This window comes from Bombina bombina, chromosome 1, assembly GCF_027579735.1.
Source record: "Bombina bombina isolate aBomBom1 chromosome 1, aBomBom1.pri, whole genome shotgun sequence".
Taxonomy (NCBI): Eukaryota; Metazoa; Chordata; class Amphibia; order Anura; family Bombinatoridae; genus Bombina; species Bombina bombina.
In genome coordinates, this window is record NC_069499.1 from 292,271,618 (window position 1) to 292,295,681 (window position 24,064).

The following is a 24,064-nucleotide window of genomic DNA, read 5'->3' on the forward strand; positions in this document are numbered from 1 at the left end:
GGAAAAAATATATCTGTTGGTGTGAATCCAAGGGATTCTCCTGGAGTAAGATTAAAATTCCAAAGATTCTCTCCTTTCTCCAAGAAGGTTTGGATAAAGGGTTGTCAGCGAGTTCTCTAAAGGGACAGATTTCTGCTTTATCTGTCTTGTTACACAAACGACTGGCAGCTGTGCCACATGTACAAGCTTTTGTTCAGGCTTTGGTCAGAATCAAGCCTGTTTACAGACCCATGACTCCTCCTTGGAGTCTAAATTTAGTTATTTCAGTTCTTCAAGGGGTTCCGTTTGAACCTTTACATTCCATAGATATTAAGTTACTATCTTGGAAAGTTCTGTTTTTGGTTGCTATTTCTTCTGCTAGAAGAGTTTCTGAATTATCTGCTTTGCAGTGTAATCCACCCTATCTGGTTTTCGATTCAGATAAGGTTGTTTTGCGTACTAAGCCTGGTTTTCTTCCAAAAGTTGTTTCCAACAAGAATATTAATCAGGAAATAGTTGTTCTTTCTTTCATGTAATTAGCAAGAGTCCATGAGCTAGTGACGTATGGGATATACATTCCTACCAGGAGGGGCAAAGTTTCCCAAACCTCAAAATGCCTATAAATACACCCCTCACCACACCCACAAATCAGTTTTACAAACTTTGCCTCCTATGGAGGTGGTGAAGTAAGTTTGTGCTAGATTCTACGTTGATATGCGCTCCGCAGCAGGTTGGAGCCCGGTTTTCCTCTCAGCGTGCAGTGAATGTCAGAGGGATGTGAAGAGAGTATTGCCTATTTGAATTCAATGATCTCCTTCTACGGGGTCTATTTCATAGGTTCTCTTTTATCGGTCGTAGAGATTCATCTCTTACCTCCCTTTTCAGATCGACGATATACTCTTATATTTATACCATTACCTCTGCTGATTTTTGTTTCAGTACTGGTTTGGCTTTCTACAAACATGTAGATGAGTGTCCTGGGGTAAGTAAGTCTTATTTTCTGTGACACTCTAAAGCTATGGTTGGGCACTTTTTTAAAGTTCTAAATATATGTATTCAAACATTTATTTGCCTTGACTCAGAATGTTCAACATTCCTTTTTTTCAGACAGTCAGTTTCATATTTGGGATAATGCATTTGAATCAATCATTTTTCTTACCTTAAAAATTTGACTTTTTCCCTGTGGGCTGTTAGGCTCGCGGGGGCTGAAAATGCTTCATTTTATTGCGTCATTCTTGGCGCGGACTTTTTTGGCGCAAAAAATCTTTTTCCGCCTCTAGTTCTTCTTCCAAGAGTAATCTCCAAGATTCTGAAGGAATGCTCGTTTGTTCTGCTGGTAGCTCCAGCATGGCCTCACAGGTTTTGGTATGCGGATCTTGTCCGGATGGCCTCTTGCCAGATGTGGACTCTTCCGTTAAAACCAGACCTTCTGTCGCAAGGTCCTTTCTTCCATCAGGATCTCAAATCCTTAAATTTAAAGGTATGGAGATTGAACGCTTGATTCTTGGTCAAAGAGGTTTCTCTGACTCTGTGATTAATACTATGTTACAGGCTCGTAAATCTGTATCTAGAGAGATATATTATAGAGTCTGGAAGACTTATATTTCTTGGTGTCTTTCTCATCATTTTTCCTGGCATTCTTTTAGAATTCCGAAAATTTTACAGTTTCTTCAGGATGGTTTAGATAAAGGTTTGTCTGCAAGTTCCTTGAAAGGACAAATCTCTGCTCTTTCTGTTCTTTTTCACAGAAAGATTGCTAATCTTCCTGATATTCATTGTTTTGTACAAGCTTTGGTTCGTATAAAACCTGTCATTAAGTCTATTTCTCCTCCTTGGAGTTTGAATTTGGTTCTGGGGGCTCTTCAAGCTCCTCCTTTTGAACCCATGCATTCATTGGACATTAAATTACTTTCTTGGAAAGTTTTGTTCCTTTTGGCCATCTCTTCTGCCAGAAGAGTCTCTGAATTATCTGCTCTTTCTTGTGAGTCTCCTTTTCTGATTTTTCATCAGGATAAGGCGGTGTTGCGAACTTCTTTTGAATTTTTACCTAAGGTTGTGAATTCCAACAACATTAGTAGAGAAATTGTGGTTCCTTCATTATGTCCTAATCCTAAGAATTCTAAGGAGAAATCGTTGCATTCTTTGGATGTTGTTAGAGCTTTGAAATATTATGTTGAAGCTACTAAGTCTTTCCGAAAGACTTCTAGTCTATTTGTCATCTTTTCCGGTTCTAGAAAAGGTCAGAAAGCTTCTGCCATTTCTTTGGCATCTTGGTTGAAATCCTTAATTCACCATGCTTATGTCGAGTCGGGTAAAACTCCGCCTCAAAGGATTACAGCTCATTCTACTAGGTCAGTTTCAACTTCCTGGGCGTTTAGGAATGAGGCTTCGGTTGATCAGATTTGCAAAGCAGCAACTTGGTTCTCTTTGCATACTTTTACTAAATTCTACCATTTTGATGTGTTTTCTTCTTCTGAAGCAGTTTTTGGTAGAAAAGTACTTCAGGCAGCGGTTTCAGTTTGAATCTTCTGCTTATGTTTTCATTAAACTTTATTTTGGGTGTGGATTATTTTCAGCAGGAATTGGCTGTCTTTATTTTATCCCTCCCTCTCTAGTGACTCTTGCGTGGAAAGATCCACATCTTGGGTAGTCATTATCCCATACGTCACTAGCTCATGGACTCTTGCTAATTACATGAAAGAAAACATAATTTATGTAAGAACTTACCTGATAAATTCATTTCTTTCATATTAGCAAGAGTCCATGAGGCCCACCCTTTTTGTGGTGGTTATGATTTTTTTGTATAAAGCACAACTATTCCAATTCCTTATTTTATATGCTTTCGCACTTTTTTTATCACCCCACTTCTTGGCTATTCGTTAAACTGATTTATGGGTGTGGTGAGGGGTGTATTTATAGGCATTTTGAGGTTTGGGAAACTTTGCCCCTCCTGGTAGGAATGTATATCCCATACGTCACTAGCTCATGGACTCTTGCTAATATGAAAGAAATGAATTTATCAGGTAAGTTCTTACCTAAATTATGTTTTCTCTGTGTCCGAATCCAGTTTCAAAGAAGGAACGTTTGTTACACAATTTAGATGTAGTTCGTGCTTTAAAGTTCTAGTTAGAAGCAACAAAAGATTTTAGACAAACCTCATCTTTGTTTGTCGTTTACTCTGGTAAGAGGAGAGGTCAAAAAGCTACTGCTACCTCTCTTTCTTTGTGGCTGAAAAGCATTATCCGATTGGCTTATGAGACTGCCGGACGGCAGCCTCCTGAACGAATCACAGCTCACTCTACTAGGGCTGTGGCTTCCACATGGGCCTACAAGAACGAGGCTTCTGTTGATCAGATATGTAAGGCAGCGACTTGGTCTTCTCTGCACACTTTTGCCAAATTCTACAAATTTGATACTTATGCTTCTTCGGAGGCTATTTTTGGGAGAAAGGTTTTGCAAGCCGTGGTGCCTTCCATTTAGGTAACCTGATTTGCTCCCTCCCTTCATCCGTGTCCTAAAGCTTTGGTATTGGTTCCCACAAGTAATGGATGACGCCGTGGACCGGACACACCAATGTTGGAGAAAACAGAATTTATGCTTACCTGATAAATTACTTTCTCCAACGGTGTGTCCGGTCTACGGCCCGCCCTGGTTTTCCTAATCAGGTTGAAATTTTTTTTCTTTATACACTACAGTCACCACGGCACCCTATAGTTTCTCCTTTTTCTCCTAACCGTCGGTCGAATGACTGGGGGGCGGAGCCAGAGGGGGAGCTATATGGACAGCTCTTGCTGTGTGCTCTCCTTGCCTTTCCCTGTGGGGGAGAATATTTCCCACAAGTAATGGATGACGCCGTGGACCGGACACACCGCTGGAGAAAGTAATTTATCAGGTAAGCATAAATTCTGTTTTTTACATTTCTGCTGTGTTTGTGATTAGCTGTAATTTTCCTCTTAATCATTTACTGTACCCACACATATTATATACAGTTTTTCTCGCCATTAAATGGACTTTCCAAAGATACCATTATTTTCATCATATCATGTAATTTACTATAAAAAAATGATAAAATAGGAAAAAATGGAAAAAAACATACTTTTTCTAACTTTGACCGCCAAAATCTGTTACACATCTAACTACCATAAAACAAACATACTAAATAGTTTCTACATTTTGTCCTGAGTTTAGAAATATCCAATGTTTACATGTTGTTTGCTTTTTTTGCAAGTTATAGGGCAATAAGTACAAGTAGCTCTTTGCTATTTCCAAACCATTTCTCCCTCCCCTCCCCCCCAAAATTAGCACTAGTTACATTGGAACACTGATATCTGTCCAGAATCCCTGAATATCCCTTAACATGTATATTATTTTTTTTAGAAGACATCCCAAAGTATTGATCTAGGCCCATTTTGGTATATGTCATGCCACCATTTCACCGCCAAATGCGATCAAATAAAAAAAGAATCATTCACTTTTTCACAAACTAGGTTTCTCACTGAAATTATTTACAAACAGCTTGTTCAATAATGGCACAAATGGTTGTAAATGCTTCTCTGGGATCCCCTTTGTAAATGGTTGTAAATGCTTCTCTGGGGTCCCCTTTGTTCAGAAATAGCAGACATATGGCTTTGGCGTTGCTTTTTGGTAATTAGAAAGCCGCTAAATGCCGCTGCACACCACACATGTATTATGCCCAGCAATGAAGGGGTTAATCAGGGAGCTTGTAGGGTTAATTTAGCTATAGTGTAGAGATCGGCCTCCCAGCTGTCTGCCAGTACCCAGTTTGCCCCCCAAAAAAGGTTTTATTTTTTTTATTTAAAATAATTATTTTCTATAGTGTAAGCTGGGCCCCCTCAATAATCTACCTCCCTCCCAGAACCCTTGTGCAACCTACCAGATCCCCCCCCCCCTCCCTCTCCATCCTTCATATACATTTACATTTTCACAATTGCTTCCAGTGCTTCAAACCCCAGAGGACATGCCAGGCACGTCCTTGGTCCTTAAGGGTAGTTTTTTGGAGGACGTACCTGGCACGTCCTCGGTTGTTAAGGGGTTAAACTTTGTAGCTGTTGGAAATTAGGTTTTGGTGGTGCCAGGTTGAGAAAAGCCTTGAATGTCTTCATAATTTTGTAATTCCTCACAGCTTTTAGCTTCAGATCTTCACATTGTTTTGACAATCTCTTGTGTTGTGCCTGTTTATATCTGCTCATATTCGTCCTTATCAGGAAAGATAAATAAGGCTCCCATTACATTTACTCAGTGGAATTTAGAAAACCAGCAGTTAAATTGCAAGAAAAGGACAAAATAAATCATGATCATTTATAGCAAAGTTTAACTACTCATAATTAAAGATGTTATATTATAATTTCATGCTGTTTAATATCCCTTCAAATACACACAAAGTGCTTTTTTAATGTTTAATATGTATTGTTCATCTTTTACAAACAACTTGGTGGCCTTCCAGTGATTGAAACATGGGGCACCTTACATACTTAAAGGGACATTAAACACTTTGAGATGGTAATATAAAATGATAAATTGTATATATAAAACAACTCTGCAATATACTTTCATTATTTATTTTGTCCTCTTTGCCTGTAATTCCATTCTGAAATTGTGAGCTTTTCAGTTCCTGTTAGAAATGGAAGTGCAGAACACTGTTAAATCCAGCACAACCATTGGCTGCACACTCTAATGACCTATGTATAACTGTCCCTAATTGGCCACAGCAGAGAAGGTAACACAAGTTACAACATGGCAGCTCCCAGTGTTTTATAGGCACTAAAACTTTACACTTATTTTGTCACTTTTTAAACAACTAATGAAACTTTAAAAAATACATCTACGTGTTAGTCATGGACTAATCTTTTCTTTGAATGTATCATTCTATCTAGCATGTATTTAGTGTTTAATGTCCCTTTAATAATGTCAAGCATGCGTACTGTCACATAATAGAAATCATTTTGGAAAGACCGCCACCATAGGGAGTAGCTTCCAGTATCCTTTACCTCTTGTGGCAAAACATCTATAGTGCCCTAATAGACATTTTGTAGCTTTGCAGTCCGATGATTCAAAATATTTTTACCTTCTTTAATGTTCAGATATCCCTCATTCTTGGTATCTTTATTTGTGACTGTATTTGTTTAGTCATTGTCTAACTTTGAAGAGGCCATAGAGACAGACAGCACTAGCAGACAGTCACATACATACACATATATAGTGAAAATGAGACAGAGAAAGACAGAACGTTTAAAACTTGAGAGAACAAAACATGAAGAACTTCAGAGATTGAATTACAACCCGTGAAATGTCTTTTAGTGAGTGACCGCAAAATGGTATGAAGCACAGTATACAGAAATAAAAGCACAATAGTTGGCACTTCAGGGCAGACAGCAGCAACAAAAAAAGGGTCACTTACATAATGCTGATCATTTAGTTACATTTCAAGGACCCATTTGTTTTTGGGTCCTATCTATAACCCTTCCTTGCTGTATGAACGTACTTTCCTGCTTGTTTTTTTTTTTTTGTTTGTTTGTTTGTTTTTTTTGCTTGGATTGATGTTTTTAGTTTCTGACTGTTGAGACAGGAGAATACTTAGATAGTGTAAGAACATCATATTGTGTTTATCAAGCAAAGTAACAGTATGTTTGCTTCCTTTCTCCTAGGGAGACGGATGGATATACAACAGACCTTTATGGAAAAGCACAGATTCCAGCCCCTAAATGTTAGACAAATGGCATGGATGGAACATTCCAACAGTTCAGTGACTGTATGCAACATCCCCATCAAGCAGGGTGTGGGGAGAGACTTGTCCAGGGGATCGACTCTTCTGCCAGCTTGGGGGAGTAATGACATACTATACTAAAAGAGGGATGGGAAAATCCCTCTTCAGTGTTACTTATTTTAGCAGCTCTGGAATGATTTTTATTTATGAGCAGGTCTACAGATAGGCGCTCATTTTGTTGAGAGATTTTTACTCTCTAGTACAGATTCACTTTCTGCTTTTGCAGCAGAAGAAACTCCTTGATTAACCCTTTGAGTGCCGGACACGCCTGGAGTGTTGTTCAGTATTATTTTTCATCTGTAGATGTTTGTTTTATTATTTTTTTTCAGATGCACTGATGGATTAAAATGGAGGTGGATTTTATTAGCTGATGAATTACCAAGAACAAAGCCTTTTGACATTTTGTTGTTGTTCGGTCTCTTGGTAAATAACACCAATTTGGACGAAAAAGTTTGCGTACAAGTAAAGATGTAGTTAATCTGCATTACAATACAGTAAAATACTTCCCTTGCATTGTTTAAAACTTTGGTTTCCACCAATTTCCTCAGGACTTACAGCGTGACATTTGCTTTCAGAGTTTAATTTTATTTTTTTTAAACTAACCCGGTCGTTGCTTGTATGTGGGTTTCAGTTTGCCACTTTTTCTACCCCTTAGATGCCAGATGTGAGAGTTTGCATAATTGCTTAACAATATTGACTACATTGATATTAAACTACCTTTGTGAAGTCATTTTGATTCAGATGCAGATTATAATCCATTTATTCATGAATTTCTAGTCCTGAAAAAGATTCATATAGTCTGTCACTGCTATCTGTCCAGTGTGTTTTAATGCCTGTGACATTTTTTTTGTACTAACTTCCATTAACCATGTTATTGCATTGTCAAAATCACAATAATTTAGGAAATGTAGTAAAAACTGTAACCAAGCACACAAGGAGGGCATAAGTAAACTTTGAGTTACAATCAGATGTCAGAAAATCAAATTCAGGTGAACCCCCCCTCTTATTTTGTACTTAATTAAGGTTTCAGAATTGCTGGCAATTATGTGAATATTGTCAATAGCTTTTATTTCCATGTTACTGTAATATACCTTACATTTCTCTGAGTGGTGCCTTACTCTCTTCTGAATGTTGTCTTCCAATCATTGTGTTGAAACACACGCTGTATCTCTCCTCTACATGAAATCATTACTATATTTGATAATAATCTCTTGGCCTGTTCTGGCCAGTAACTTTTCTTTCTCTTGTTAAGTGTGTTCAGTCCACGGGTCATCCATTACTTATGGGATATATTCTCCTTCCCAACAGGAAGTTGCAAGAGGATCACCCAAGCAGAGCTGCTATATAGCTCCTCCCCTGACATGTCATACCCAGTCATTCTCTTGCAACCCTCAACAAAGAAGGAGGTCGCGAGAGGAGTTGGAGTTTTTACTTAATTATTCTTCAATCAAAAGTTTGTTATTTTAAATGGCACCGGAGTGTGCTGTTTTTTCTATCTCAGGCAGTATTTGGAAGAAGAATCTGCCTGCGTTTTCTATGATCTTAGCAGGCGTAACTAAGATCCACTGGCTGTTCTCGACATTCTGAGGAGTGGGGTAACTTCAGAAAATGGGAATAGCATGCGGGGTCCCCCGCAAATGAGGTATGTGCAGTACAATATTTTCTGGGAATGGAATTGACTAAGAAAACACTGCTGTTACCCATATGATGTAAGTACAGCCTTAAATACAGTAGTAGCGACTGGTATCAGGCTGATAAATGTATGCGCAGTCGAGTTATTTTCTAGGGACTAGAATTTGACTGAGAAAATACTGTTAATACTGAAATAATGCTTAAGCCTTATCTGCAGTGGAAGCGACTGGTAGCAGGCTTAGTGATAACTTTGCATGACATTAAAAAAGTTTGTTTTTAAAACGTTTACTGGCATGTTATTCGTTTTGTGAGGTACTTTGGTGATAAATCCTTTTGGGCATGATTTTTTTCCACATGGCTAACGTATTTTTCTGCATAGAAACCGTTATATCAGGTCTCCCACTGTTGTAATATGAGTGGGATGGACCTTTTTTTAGCGCCTTGTTGCGCAGTTAAAATTCTAGCACAGTCTTCCTGTTTCTTCCTCCTTGATCCAGGACGTCTCTAGAGAGCTCAGGGGTCTTCAAAATTCGTTTTTGAGGGAGGTAATCAGTCACAGCAGACCTGTGACAGTGTGTTTAACTGTGATAAAAGCGTTAAATCTTAATTTGATATCCGTTTTTGGGTATTGAGGGGTAATCATCCTTTTGCTAATGGGTGCAATCCTCTGCTAATTATTACATTTACCGTTAAGAATTGTTGACTATAACTGAATTAGTTCTTTGTTATTCAACTGTGTTTTTAAAAGCGCTGCAGCGTTTTTTATATTGCTTGTAAACTTATTGAAAGTAATTTCCAAGCTTGCTAGCTTCATTGCTAGTCTGTTTAAACATGTCTGATACAGAGGAATCTGCTTGTTCATTATGTTCAAAAGCCGATGTGGAGCCCAATAGAAATATGTGTACCAATTGTATTGATATTACTTTGAATAAAAGTCAATCTGTACCGATAAAGAAATTATCACCAGACAACGAGGGGGAAGTTATGCCGTCTAACTCTCCTCACGTGTCAGTACCTTCGTCTCCCGCTCGGGAGGTGCGTGAGATTGAGGCGCCAAGTACATCAAGGCCCTTACAAATCACTTTACATGATATGGCTAATGTTATGAAAGAAGTATTATACAATATGCCCGAGTTAAGAGGCAAGCGCGACAGCTCTGGGTTAAGGACAGAGCGCGCCGATGACACGAGAGCCATGTCTGATACTGCGTCACAATTTGCAGAACATGAGGACGGAGAGCTTCATTCTGTGGGTGACGGTTCTGATTCGGGGAGACCGGATTCAGAAATTTCAAATTTTAAATTTAAGCTCGAGAACCTCCGCGTGTTGCTAGGGGAGGTGTTAGCGGCTCTGAATGATTGTGACACGGTGGCAATCCCAGAGAAATTATGTAGGCTGGATAAATACTACGCGGTACCGGTGTGTACTGACGTTTTTCCTATACCAAAAAGGCTTACAGAGATTATTAGCAAGGAGTGGGATAGACCCGGTGTGCCTTTTTCCCCTCCTCCGATATTTAGAAAAAGGTTCCCTATAGACGCCACCACACGAGACTTATGGCAGACGGTCCCTAAGGTGGAGGGAGCAGTTTCTACTTTAGCCAAGTGTACCACTATCCCGGTGGAGGATAGCTGTGCTTTCTCAGATCCAATGGATAAAAAATTAGAGGGTTACCTTAAGAAAATGTTTGTTCAACAAGGTTTTATATTACAGCCTCTTGCATGCATTGCGCCTGTCACTGCTGCAGCGGCATTCTGGTTTGAGTCTCTGGAAGAGGCGATTCGCACAGCACCATTGGATGAGACTTTGAGCAAGCTTAGAACCCTTAAGCTGGCTAATGCGTTTGTTTCGGATGCCGTAGTGCATTTAACCAAACTTACGGCTAAGAATTCCGGATTCGCCATACAGGCGCGCAGAGCGCTATGGCTTAAATCCTGGTCAGCAGATGTAACTTCTAAGTCTAAACTACTGAACATTCCTTTCAAAGGGCAGACCTTATTCGGGCCCGGCTTGAAGGAAATTATTGCTCACATTACTGGAGGTAAGGGCCACGCCCTTCCTCAGGACAGGGCCAAATCAAAGGCCAAACAGTCTAATTTTCGTGCCTTTCGTAATTTCAAGGCAGGAGCAGTATCAACTTCCTCCGCTCCAAAACAGGAAGGAACTACTGCTCGTTACAGACAGGGTTGGAAAGGCAACCAGTCATGGAACAAGGGCAAGCAGGCCAGAAAGCCTACTTCCGCCCCTAAGACAGCATGAAGACAGGGCCCCCTTTCCGGAGACGGATCTAGTGGGGGCAGACTTTCTCTCTTCGCCCAGGCTTGGGCAAGAGATGTACAGGATCCCTGGACGTTGGAGATTATATCTCAGGGATACCTTCTGGATTTCTCCAACATAGGTGTGTCCGGTCCACGGCGTCATCCTTACTTGTGGGATATTCTCTTCCCCAACAGGAAATGGCAAAGAGCCCAGCAAAGCTGGTCACATGATCCCTCCTAGGCTCCGCCTACCCCAGTCATTCTCTTTGCCGTTGTACAGGCAACATCTCCACGGAGATGGCTTAGAGTTTTTTAGTGTTTAACTGTAGTTTTTATTATTCAATCAAGAGTTTGTTATTTTAAAATAGTGCTGGTATGTACTATTTACTCTGAAACAGAAAAGAGATGAAGATTTCTGTTTGTATGAGGAAAATGATTTTAGCAACCGTTACTAAAATCCATGGCTGTTCCACACAGGACTGTTGAGAGGAATTAACTTCAGTTGGGGGAACAGTGAGCAGTCTTTTGCTGCTTGAGGTATGACACATTCTAACAAGACGATGTAATGCTGGAAGCTGTCATTTTCCCTATGGGATCCGGTAAGCCATTTTTATTCAGACAGTAAATAAGGGCTTCACAAGGGCTTATTAAGACTGTAGACATTTTCTGGGCTAAATCGATTCATATATTACACATATTTAGCCTTGAGGAATCATTTAATCTGGGTATTTTTGTTAAATAATATCGGCAGGCACTGTTTTAGACACCTTATTCTCTAGGGGCTTTCCCTAATCATAGGCAGAGCCTCATTTTCGCGCCGGTATTGCGCACTTGTTTTTGAGCAGCATGACATGCAGTCGCATGTGTGAGGATCTCTGATACATAGAAAAGACTTTCTGAAGGCGTCATTTGGTATCGTATTCCCCTTTGGGCTTGGTTGGGTCTCAGCAAAGCAGATACCAGGGACTGTAAAGGGGTTAGAGTTAAAAACGGCTCCGGTTCCGTTATTTTAAGGGTTAAAGCTTCCAAATTTGGTGTGCAATACTTTTAAGGCTTTAAGACACTGTGGTGAAATTTTGGTGAATTTTGAACAATTCCTTCATACTTTTTCGCAATTGCAGTAATAAAGTGTGTTCAGTTTAAAATTTAAAGTGACAGTAACGGTTTTATTTTAAAACGTTTTTTGTACTTTGTTATCAAGTTTATGCCTGTTTAACATGTCTGAACTACCAGATAGACTGTGTTCTGAATGTGGGGAAGCCAAGGTTCCTTCTCATTTAAATAAATGTGATTTATGTAACACTGAAAATGATGCCCAAGATGATTCCTCAAGTGAGGGGAGTAAGCATGGTACTGCATCATTCCCTCCTTCGTCTACACGAGTCTTGCCCACTCAGGAGGCCCCTAGTACATCTAGCGCGCCAATACTCCTTACTATGCAACAATTAACGGCTGTAATGGATAATTCTATCAAAAACATTTTAGCCAAAATGCCCACTTATCAGCGTAAGCGCGACTGCTCTGTTTTAGATACTGAAGAGCATGAGGACGCTGATGATAATGGTTCTGAAATGCCCCTACACCAGTCTGAGGAGGCCAGGGAGGTTTTGTCTGAGGGAGAAATTTCAGATTCAGGGAAAATTTCTCAACAAGCTGAACCCGATGTGATTACATTTAAATTTAAGTTGGAACATCTCCGCGCTCTGCTTAAGGAGGTATTATCCACTCTGGATGATTGTGAGAATTTGATCATCCCAGAGAAACTATGTAAAATGGACAAGTTCCTAGAGGTCCCGGGGCTCCCAGAAGCTTTTCCTATACCCAAGCGGGTGGCGGACATTGTAAATAAAGAATGGGAAAGGCCCGGTATACCTTTCGTCCCTCCCCCCATATTTAAAAAATTGTTTCCTATGGTCGACCCTAGAAAGGACTTATGGCAGACTGTCCCCAAGGTCGAGGGAGCGGTTTCTACTTTAAACAAACGCACCACTATACCCATAGAAGATAGTTGTGCTTTCAAAGATCCTATGGATAAAAAATTAGAAGGTTTGCTTAAAAAGATGTTTGTTCAGCAAGGTTACCTTCTACAACCAATTTCATGCATTGTCCCTGTCACTACAGCCGCGTGTTTCTGGTTCGATGAGCTAGTAAAGGCGATCGATAGTGTTTCTCCTCCTTATGAGGAGATTATGGACAGAATCCGTGCTCTCAAATTGGCTAATTCTTTCACCCTAGACGCCACTTTGCAATTGGCTAGGTTAGCGGCGAAGAATTCTGGGTTTGCTATTGTGGCGCGTAGAGCGCTTTGGTTGAAATCTTGGTCAGCGGATGCGTCTTCCAAGAACAAACTCCTTAACATTCCTTTCAAGGGGAAAACGCTGTTTGGCCCTGACTTGAAAGAGATTATCTCTGATATCACTGGGGGTAAGGGCCACGCCCTTCCTCAGGATAGGTCTTTCAAGGCCAAAAATAAACCTAATTTTCGTCCCTTTCGTAGAAACGGACCAGCCCCAAGTGCTACGTCCTCTAAGCAAGAGGGTAATACTTCTCAAGCCAAGCCAGCCTGGAGACCAATGCAAGGCTGGAACAAGGGAAAGCAGGCCAAGAAACCTGCTACTGCTACCAAGACAGCATGAAATGTTGGCCCCCGATCCGGGACCGGATCTGGTGGGGGGCAGACTCTCTCTCTTCGCTCAGGCTTGGGCAAGAGATGTTCTGGATCCTTGGGCACTAGAAATAGTCTCCCAAGGTTATCTTCTGGAATTCAAGGGGCTTCCCCCAAGGGGGAGGTTCCACAGGTCTCAATTGTCTTCAGACCACATAAAGAGACAGGCATTCTTACATTGTGTAGAAGACCTGTTAAAAATGGGAGTGATTCATCCTGTTCCATTAGGAGAACAAGGGATGGGGTTCTACTCCAATCTGTTCATAGTTCCCAAAAAAGAGGGAACGTTCAGACCAATCTTAGATCTCAAGATCTTAAACAAGTTTTTCAAGGTTCCATCGTTCAAAATGGAAACCATTCGAACAATTCTTCCTTCCATCCAGGAAGGTCAATTCATGACCACGGTGGATTTAAAGGATGCGTATCTACATATTCCTATCCACAAGGAACATCATCGGTTCCTAAGGTTCGCATTCCTGGACAAGCATTACCAGTTCGTGGCGCTTCCTTTCGGATTAGCCACTGCTCCAAGGATTTTCACAAAGGTACTAGGGTCCCTTCTAGCGGTGCTAAGACCAGGGGGCATTGCAGTAGTACCTTACTTGGACGACATTCTGATTCAAGCGTCGTCCCTTCCTCAAGCAAAGGCTCACACGGACATAGTCCTGGCCTTTCTCAGATCTCACGGATAGAAAGAGTTCTCTATCTCCGTCGACAAGGGTTCCCTTCTTGGGAACAATAATAGACTCCTTAGAAATGAGGATTTTTCTGACAGAGGCCAGAAAATCAAAACTTCTAAACTCTTGTCAAGTACTTCATTCTGTTCTTCTTCCTTCCATAGCACAGTGCATGGAAGTAATAGGTTTGATGGTAGCGGCAATGGACATAGTTCCTTTTGCGCGCATTCATCTAAGACCATTACAGCTGTGCATGCTCAGTCAGTGGAATGGGGACTATACAGACTTGTCTCCGAGGATACAAGTAAATCAGAGGACCAGAGACTCACTCCGTTGGTGGCTGTCCCTGGACAACCTGTCACAAGGGATGACCTTCCGCAGACCAGAGTGGGTCATTGTCACGACCGACGCCAGTCTGATGGGCTGGGGCGTGGTCTGGGGATCCCTGAAAGCTCAGGGTCTTTGGTCTCGGGAAGAATCTCTTCTACCGATAAATATTCTGGAACTGAGAGCGATATTCAATGCTCTCAAGGCTTGGCCTCAGCTAGCAAAGGCCAAGTTCATACGGTTTCAATCAGACAACATGACGACTGTTGCGTACATCAACCATCAGGGGGGAACAAGGAGTTCCCTGGCGATGGAAGAAGTGACCAAAATCATTCAATGGGCGGAGACTCACTCCTGCCACTTGTCTGCAATCCACATCCCAGGAGTGGAAAATTGGGAAGCGGATTTTCTGAGTCGTCAGACATTACATCCGGGGGAGTGGGAACTCCATCTGGAAATCTTTGCCCAAATTACTCAACTGTGGGGCATTCCAGACATGGATCTGATGGCCTCTCGGCAGAACTTCAAAGTTCCTTGCTACGGGTCCAGATCCAGGGATCCCAAGGCGACTCTAGTAGATGCACTAGTAGCACCTTGGACCTTCAAACTAGCTTATGTATTCCCGCCGTTTCCTCTCATCCCCAGGCTGGTAGCCAGGATCAATCAGGAGAGGGCGTCGGTGATCTTGATAGCTCCTGCGTGGCCACGCAGGACTTGGTATGCAGATCTGGTGAATATGTCATCGGCTCCACCATGGAAGCTACCTTTGAGACGAGACCTTCTTGTTCAAGGTCCGTTCGAACATCCGAATCTGGTCTCACTCCAGCTGACTGCTTGGAGATTGAACGCTTGATCTTATCGAAACGAGGGTTCTCAGATTCTGTTATTGATACTCTTGTTCAGGCTAGAAAGCCTGTAACTAGAAAAATTTACCACAAAATATGGAAAAAATATATCTGTTGGTGTGAATCTAAAGGATTCCCTTGGGACAAGGTAAAGATTCCTAAGATTCTATCCTTTCTTCAAGAAGGATTGGAGAAAGGATTATCTGCAAGTTCCTTGAAGGGACAGATTTCTGCCTTGTCGGTGTTACTTCACAAAAAACTGGCAGCTGTGCCAGCTGTTCAAGCCTTTGTCCAAGCTCTGGTTAGAATCAAGCCTGTTTACAAACCTTTGACTCCTCCTTGGAGTCTCAACTTAGTTCTTTCAGTTCTTCAGGGGGTTCCGTTTGAACCCTTACATTCCGTTGATATTAAGTTATTATCTTGGAAAGTTTTGTTTTTGGTTGCAATTTCTTCTGCTAGAAGAGTTTCAGAATTATCTGCTCTGCAGTGTTCTCCTCCTTATCTGGTGTTCCATGCAGATAAGGTGGTTTTACGTACTAAACCTGGTTTTCTTCCAAAAGTTGTTTCTAACAAAAACATTAACCAGGAGATAGTCGTGCCTTCTTTGTGTCCGAAACCAGTTTCGAAGAAGGAACGGTTGTTGCACAATTTGGATGTTGTTCGCGCTCTAAAATTCTATTTAGATGCTACAAAGGATTTTAGACAAACATCTTCCTTGTTTGTTGTTTATTCTGGTAAAAGGAGAGGTCAAAAAGCAACTTCTACCTCTCTCTCTTTTTGGATTAAAAGCATCATCAGATTGGCTTACGAGACTGCCGGACGGCAGCCTCCTGAAAGAATCACAGCTCATTCCACTAGGGCTGTGGCTTCCACATGGGCCTTCAAGAACGAGGCTTCTGTTGATCAGATATGTAGGGCAGCGACTTGGTCTTCACTGCACACTTTTACCAAATTTTACAAGTTTGATACTTTTGCTTCTTCTGAGGCTATTTTTGGGAGAAAGGTTTTGCAAGCCGTGGTGCCTTCCATTTAGGTGACCTGATTTGCTCCCTCCCTTCATCCGTGTCCTAAAGCTTTGGTATTGGTTCCCACAAGTAAGGATGACGCCGTGGACCGGACACACCTATGTTGGAGAAAACAGAATTTATGTTTACCTGATAAATTACTTTCTCCAACGGTGTGTCCGGTCCACGGCCCGCCCTGGTTTTTTAATCAGGTCTGATAATTTATTTTCTTTAACTACAGTCACCACGGTATCATATGGTTTCTCCTATGCAAATATTCCTCCTTAACGTCGGTCGAATGACTGGGGTAGGCGGAGCCTAGGAGGGATCATGTGACCAGCTTTGCTGGGCTCTTTGCCATTTCCTGTTGGGGAAGAGAATATCCCACAAGTAAGGATGACGCCGTGGACCGGACACACCGTTGGAGAAAGTAATTTATCAGGTAAACATAAATTCTGTTTTCAAAACTTATCCTCCACAAGGGAGGTTTCATCTGTCAAGGTTATCAACAAACCTAGTAAAGAAAGAGGCATTTCTACAATGTGTACAAGACCTTTTAGTGATGAGAGTGATCCACCCAGTTCCGCGAGCGGAACAAGGGCAAGGGTTTTACTCAAATCTGTTTGTGGTTCCCAAAAAAGAGGGAACCTTCAGACCAATCTTAGACTTAAAAATCTTAAACAAATTCCTAAGGGTTCCATCGTTCAAGATGGAAACCATTCGGACCATCCTACCCATGATCCAAGAGGGTCAATATATGACCACAGTGGACTTAAAGGATGCCTACCTTCACATACCGATTCACAAACATCATTATCGGTACCTAAGGTTTGCCTTTCTAGACAGGCATTACCAGTTTGTAGCTCTTCCCTTCGGGTTAGCTACGGCCCCGAGAATTTTTACAAAGGTTCTGGGCTCACTTCTGGCGGTACTAAGACCACGAGGCATAGCGGTGGCTCCGTACCTAGACGACATTCTGATACAAGCGTCAAGTTTTCAAAATGCAAAGTCTCATACAGAGATAGTTCTAGCATTTCTGAGGTCGCATGGGTGGAAAGTGAACGTGGAAAAGAGTTCTCTGTTACCACTCACAAGGGTTCCTTTTCTAGGGACTCTTATAGATTCTGTAGAGATGAAGATTTACCTGACGGAGTCCAGGTTATCAAAGATTCTCAATGCTTGCCGTGTCCTTCACTCCATTCCAAGCCCATCAGTAGCTCAGTGCATGGAAGTAATCGGCTTAATGGTTGCGGCAATGGACATAGTGCCATTTGCGCGCCTGCATCTCAGACCGCTGCAACTATGCATGCTAAGTCAGTGGAACGGGGATTACTCAGATCTGTCCCCTTTGCTAAATCTGGACCAGGAGACCAGAGATTCTCTTCTCTGGTGGTTGTCACGGGTTCATCTGTCCGAAGGAATGACCTTTCGCAGAACAGATTGGACGATTGTAACAACAGATGCCAGCCTACTAGGCTGGGGAGCAGTCTGGAACTCCCTGAAGGCTCAGGGATCGTGGACTCAGGAGGAGAAACTCCTCCCAATAAACATTCTAGAATTAAGAGCAATATTCAATGCTCTTCTAGCTTGGCCTCAGTTAGCAACACTGAGTTTCATCAGATTTCAGTCGGACAACATCACGACTGTGGCTTACATCAATCATCAAGGGGGAACCAGGAGTTCCCTAGCGATGGTGGAAGTCTCGAAGATAATTCGCTGGGCAGAGTCTCACTCTTGCCACCTGTCAGCGATCTACATCCCAGGCGTGGAGAACTGGGAGGCGGATTTTCTAAGTCGCCAGACTTTTCATCCGGGGGAGTGGGAACTTCACCCGGAGGTATTTGCTCAACTGATTCGTTGTTGGGGCAAACCGGATCTGGATCTCATGGCATCTCGCCAGAACGACAAGCTTCCTTGTTACGGATCCAGGTCCAGGGACCCGGGAGCGGTGCTGGTAGATGCACTAGCAGCCCCTTGGGTTTTCAACATAGCTTATGTGTTTCCACCTTTTCCGTTGCTACCTCGACTGATTGCCAGGATCAAACAGGAGAGAGCATCGGTGATTCTGATAGCGCCTGCGTGGCCACGCAGGACCTGGTATGCAGACCTAGTGGACATGTCATCCTGTCCACCATGGTCTCTACCTCTGAGGCAGGACCTTCTAATTCAGGGTCCTTTCAACCATCCAAACCTAATTTCTCTGAGGCTGACTGCATGGAGATTGAACGCTTGATTCTATCGAAGCGTGGTTTCTCGGAGTCGGTTGTTGATACATTAATCGGAAACCTGTGACCAGACAAAATTTACCATAAGATTTGGCGTAAATATTTATATTGGTGTGAATCCAAGAGTTACTCATGGAGTAAGGTTAGGATTCCTAGGATATTGGCTTTTCTACAAGAGGGTTTAGAAAAGGGTTTATCCGCTAGTTCGCTAAAGGGACAGATTTCTGCTCTGTCTATTCTTTTACACAAACGTCTGGCAGAGAACCCAGACGTCCAGGCTTTTTGTCAGGCTTTGGCTAGGATTAAGCCTGTGTTTAAAGCTGTTGCTCCTCCGTGGAGCTTAAACTTGGTTCTTAAAGTTCTTCAGGGTGTTCCGTTTGAACCCCTTCATTCCATTGATATTAAGCTTTTATCTTGGAAAGTTCTGTTTTTGATGGCTATTTCCTCGGCTCGAAGAGTCTCTGAGTTATCTGCCTTACATTGTGATTCTCCTTATCTGATCTTTCATTCAGACAAGGTAGTCCTGCGTACTAAACCTGGGTTCTTACCTAAGGTTGTTTCTAACAGGAATATCAATCAAGAGATTGTTGTTCCATCATTATGTCCTAATCCTTCTTCAAAGAAGGAACGTCTTTTGCATAATCTAGACGTGGTCCGTGCCCTGAAGTTCTACTTACAGGCAACTAAAGATTTTTGGCAAACTTCTTCTCTGTTTGTCGTTTACTCTGGACAGAGGAGAGGTCAAAAGGCTTCGGCTACCTCTCTCTCTTTTTGGCTTCGTAGCATAATACGTTTAGCCTATGAGACTGCTGGACAGCAGCCTCCTGAAAGAATTACAGCTCATTCCACTAGAGCTGTGGCTTCCACCTGGGCCTTTAAGAATGAGGCCTCTGTTGAACAGATTTGCAAGGCTGCAACTTGTCTTCACTTCATACTTTTTCCAAATTTTACAAATTTGACACTTTTGCTTCTTCGGAGGCTGTTTTTGGGAGAAAGGTTCTACAGGCAGTGGTTCCTTCTGTTTAATGTTCCTGCCTTGTCCCTCCCATCATCCGTGTACTTCAGCTTTGGTATTGGTATCCCATAAGTAATGGATGACCCGTGGACTGAACACACTTAACAAGAGAAAACATAATTTATGCTTACCTGATAAATTTATTTCTCTTGTAGTGTGTTCAGTCCACGGCCCGCCCTGTCTTTTTTGAGGCAGGTTCTAAATTTTAAATTATAACTCCAGTCACCACTGCACCCTATAGTTTCTCCTTTCTCGTCTTGTTTCGGTCGAATGACTGGATATGACATGTGAGGGGAGGAGCTATATAGCAGCTCTGCTTGGGTGATCCTCTTGCAACTTCCTGTTGGGAAGGAGAATATATCAAATAAGTAATGGATGACCCGTGGACTGAACACACTACAAGAGAAATAAATTTATCAGGTAAGCATAAATTTTGTTTTTGTTAAATTGTGTGTCTGTGTGTGTGGGTGTATCTTGGTGAGTTGCAAAACAGAAAGCATGTATATTGGATGGAAGGCAGCCATCTGTTCCATGCACAGTACACTCTTCATTTTGTTGTGATCTGCACTGAGAGAACAGATATCCTTCAGATGTTGAGAAAATGGGAAAATAAAATGCCCACATTTTGTTACTGATCTGTGTGTGTTTTATATGGCTGTGTGAAGTAATAATCTTACACATAAGGATTCTATAAAAAAATAATATGGAAAATAAATCCTAGAGAATCTACAACTGATTTTACATTAGTCTTAAACATTAGCACTAAACGTAGGCAGTATGGCTAATATTCCTGTAGTTTACTAAGTGAGTTAAATGCACTGTTAACCGTGCTTTGGGTCTATAGTGAACTTCACTCAGGACCTGATGATCAAAAACTCACTGGCATGGAGACGAATCTTTGGGGGCTTTTTTGAGTATATATATATATATATTATTTTTTTTTTAAGCTTTTTACAATCTTTTAGCCAATTAGTGCTAGTTCATATAAATCCACTATTCTCCATGGGAGTGAGTACAATGTTATGTATATGGCAAACATGAACTCCCACTGTTTGGCTGTTTTACAAGATTGTAAAAAATGTTAATTAAAAAAGCACTGAGATAAGGAGCAATCTTAGAGGTTATAAAGTATCTTAAAATAACTAGAGACGTTTTGTTAAAAAAAATAATGTGAATATGGCCATCTGCCAGTGGCATTCAGCTGTTTTTAGAGCTGGATTTCTTCTTGTGAAAGTGCAACACACAAGAAGAAATCTTGTTCTGATAATAGCCGAATGCCGCTGGCAGTGGCCGTATTCACATTCATTTTAAAACAAAATGTCCGAATGCAGAATCCTAAATATAACAATGTTGGTTATGAAAAGCTAGGGAAAGGGTAGTAAAGGCGTTATCTATGTTTATAAACAATAAAAAAAAAGTGTCAAGTAGACCGTCCGAGATCATTCTGGCAAGCACTGCCTACTTCCTTGAAATAAAAATATTGCTGTGTCACAATCTCAAATAATTCAACAGTGAACTTTTCAAGAGTACACTTGGGTTCGTTTAGAAAGATTTCTCATAGAGTTGAATGTATTTAATATAAGATTGTAATCTCCCTCCACTATTTCAGAAATTTTTCTTATTTTACATCAATCTATTTAAGGGGACGTCCCTCCTTTCAATTCTGGTTCTAAGCACCATAATCACAAAAAGCTTTAAAAAAAAGTACAGCAAGATCCAAACACTACTCCAGTGCTTTATGTATATTTCTTTCCTAAGATATGGTGAGTCCACGGCTTGAGTAAAACTGTTGGGAATATCACTCCTGGCCAGCAGGAGGAGGCAAAGAGCACCACGGTTAAACTGTTAAGTATTACTCCCTTACCCACAATCCCATTCTCTTTGCCTTCAGTGCATGGAGGAGGTGAAGTTTAGGTGTCTGAAGAAAAATTTAGATTTTATCTACAAGCAAGTTTTGGGGTATAGCCATATTCCACGTCATTCCTTGCAGTCAGATAGTGGTGGCTTTAACCCCTTAATGACCACAGCACTTTCTTTCATGTAATTAGCAAGAGTCCATGAGCTAGTGACGTATGGGATATACATTCCTACCAGGAGGGGCAAAGTTTCCCAAACCTTAAAATGCCTATAAATACACCCCTCACCACACCCACAATTCAGTTTTACAAACTTTGCCTCCGATGGAGGTGGTGAAGTAAGTTTGTGCTAGATTCTACGTTGATATGCGCTCCGCAGCAAGTTGGAGCCCGGTTTTCCTCTCAGCGTGCAGTGAATGTCAGAGGGATGTGAGGAGAGTATTGCCTATTTGAATGCAGTGATCTCCTTCTACGGGGTCTATTTCATAGGTTCTCTGTTATCGGTCGTAGAGATTCATCTCTTACCTCCCTTTTCAGATCGACGATATACTCTTATATATACCATTACCTCTGCTGATTCTCGTTTCAGTACTGGTTTGGCTTTCTACAAACATGTAGATGAGTGTCCTGGGGTAAGTAAATCTTATTTTCTGTGACACTCTAAGCTATGGTTGGGCACTTTGTTTATAAAGTTCTAAATATATGTATTCAAACATTTATTTGCCTTGACTCAGAATGTTCAACATTCCTTATTTTTCAGACAGTCAGTTTCATATTTGGGATAAATGTATTTGTTTCAATTCATTTTTTCTTACCTTAAAAAATTTGACTTTCTCCAACATAGGTGTGTCCGGTCCACGGCGTCATCCTTACTTGTGGGATATTCTCTTCCCCAACAGGAAATGGCAAAGAGCCCAGCAAAGCTGGTCACATGATCCCTCCTAGGCTCCGCCTTCCCCAGTCATTCTCTTTGCCGTTGCACAGGCAACATCTCCACGGAGATGGCTAAGAGTTTTTTGGTGTTTTAAATGTAGTTTTTATTCTTCAATCAAGAGTTTGTTATTTTAAAATAGTGCTGGTATATACTATTTACTCTGAAACAGAAAAGAGATGAAGATTTCTGTTTGTAAGAGGAAAATGATTTTAGCAACCGTTACTAAAATCGATGGCTGTTTCCACACAGGACTGTTGAGATGAATTAACTTCAGTTGGGGGGAAACAGTGAGCAGACTTTTGCTGCTTGAGGTATGACACATTTTCTAACAAGACTTGGTAATGCTGGAAGCTGTCATTTTCCCCTATGGGATCCGGGTAAGCCATTTTCTTAGTTTTAAAATATAAGAATAAAGGGCTTCACAAGGGCTTTAAAGACTGGTAGACATTTTTCTGGGCTAAAACGATTACTTTATAAGCATATTTAATGGTTTATAACTTTGAAGAGTTATTTTAATCTTGGGAATTCTGTTAAAAAAACGGCAGGCACTGTATTGGACACCTTTTTCACTGGGGGCCTTTTCTAGTCATAGGCAGAGCCTCATTTTCGCGCCACTAATGCGCAGTTGTTTTTGAGAAGCAAGGCATGCAGATGCATGTGTGAGGAGCTCAGATCCACTGAAAAAGCTTATTGAAGGCGTCATTTGGTATCGTATTCCCCTCTGGGCTTGGTTGGGTCTCAGCAAAGCAGATACCAGGGACTATATAGGGGTTAAATGTAAAACGTCTCCGGTTCCGTTATTTTAAGAGTTAAAGCTTTCAAATTTGGTGTGCAATACTTTTAAGGCTTTAAGACACTGTGGTGAAATTTTGGTGAATTTTGAACAATTCCTTCATACTTTTGCACATATTCAGTAATAAAGTGTGTTCAGTTTAAAATTTAAAGTGACAGTAACGGTTTTATTTTAAAACGTTTTTTGTGCTTTGTTATCAAGTTTATGCCTATTAACATGTCTGAACCATCAGATAGACGATGTTCTGTATGTTCGGAAGCCAAGGTTCCTCTCCATTTAAATATATGTGATGAATGTGACAAACAAAGTAGGGACAATGATGCCACTGATAATAATGTTGCCCAAAATGATTCCTTAAGTGAGGGGAGTAAGCATGGTACTGCATCATCTCCTTCTATGTCTACACCAGTCTTGCCCACTCAGGAGGTCCCTAGTTCATCTAGTGCGCCAATCCTCCTTACTATGCAACAATTAACGGCTGTAATGGATAATTCTGTTAAAAACATTTTAGCCAAAATGCCCACTTATCAGCGAAAGCGCGACTGCTCTGTTTTAGATACTGAAGAGCATGAGGACGCTGATGATAATGGTTCTGACATGCCCTTACACCAGTCTGAAGGGGCCAGGGAGGTTTTTGTCTGAGGGAGAAATTTCAGATTCAGGAAAAATTTCTCAACAAGCTGAACCTGACGTTATTACATTCAAATTTAAATTGGAACATCTCCGCGCTCTGCTTAAGGAGGTGTTATCTACTCTGGATGATTGTGACAATTTGGTCATTCCAGAGAAATTATGTAAGATGGACAAGTTCCTAGAGGTCCCGGTGCCCCCCGAAGCTTTTCCTATACCCAAGCGGGTGGCGGACATTGTAAATAAAGAATGGGAAAGGCCCGGCATACCTTTTGTCCCTCCCCCTATATTTAAGAAATTATTTCCTATGGTCGACCCCAGGAAGGACTTATGGCAGACAGTCCCCAAGGTCGAGGGGGCGGTTTCTACTCTAAACAAACGCACCACTATCCATATAGAAGATAGTAGTGCTTTCAAAGATCCTATGGATAAAAAATTAG

The 24,064-nt window shown here is 41.4% G+C and overlaps 1 protein-coding gene across 2 annotated transcripts in view; it reads left to right on the forward strand.

Annotated features, from left to right (window-relative positions):
* Window positions 1–7,869, forward strand: part of OSBPL11 (oxysterol binding protein like 11) — a 223,330-nt gene extending 215,461 nt beyond the window's left edge. For both annotated transcript variants that reach the window (XM_053698047.1, XM_053698048.1), the window contains one exon: window positions 6,645–7,869. In XM_053698047.1, coding sequence (XP_053554022.1) covers window positions 6,645–6,701 — 57 coding nt within the window. In that variant the 3' untranslated portion in view covers window positions 6,702–7,869. The remainder of the gene's footprint in view (window positions 1–6,644) is intronic.
* Window positions 7,870–24,064: the final 16,195 nt, after the last annotated feature.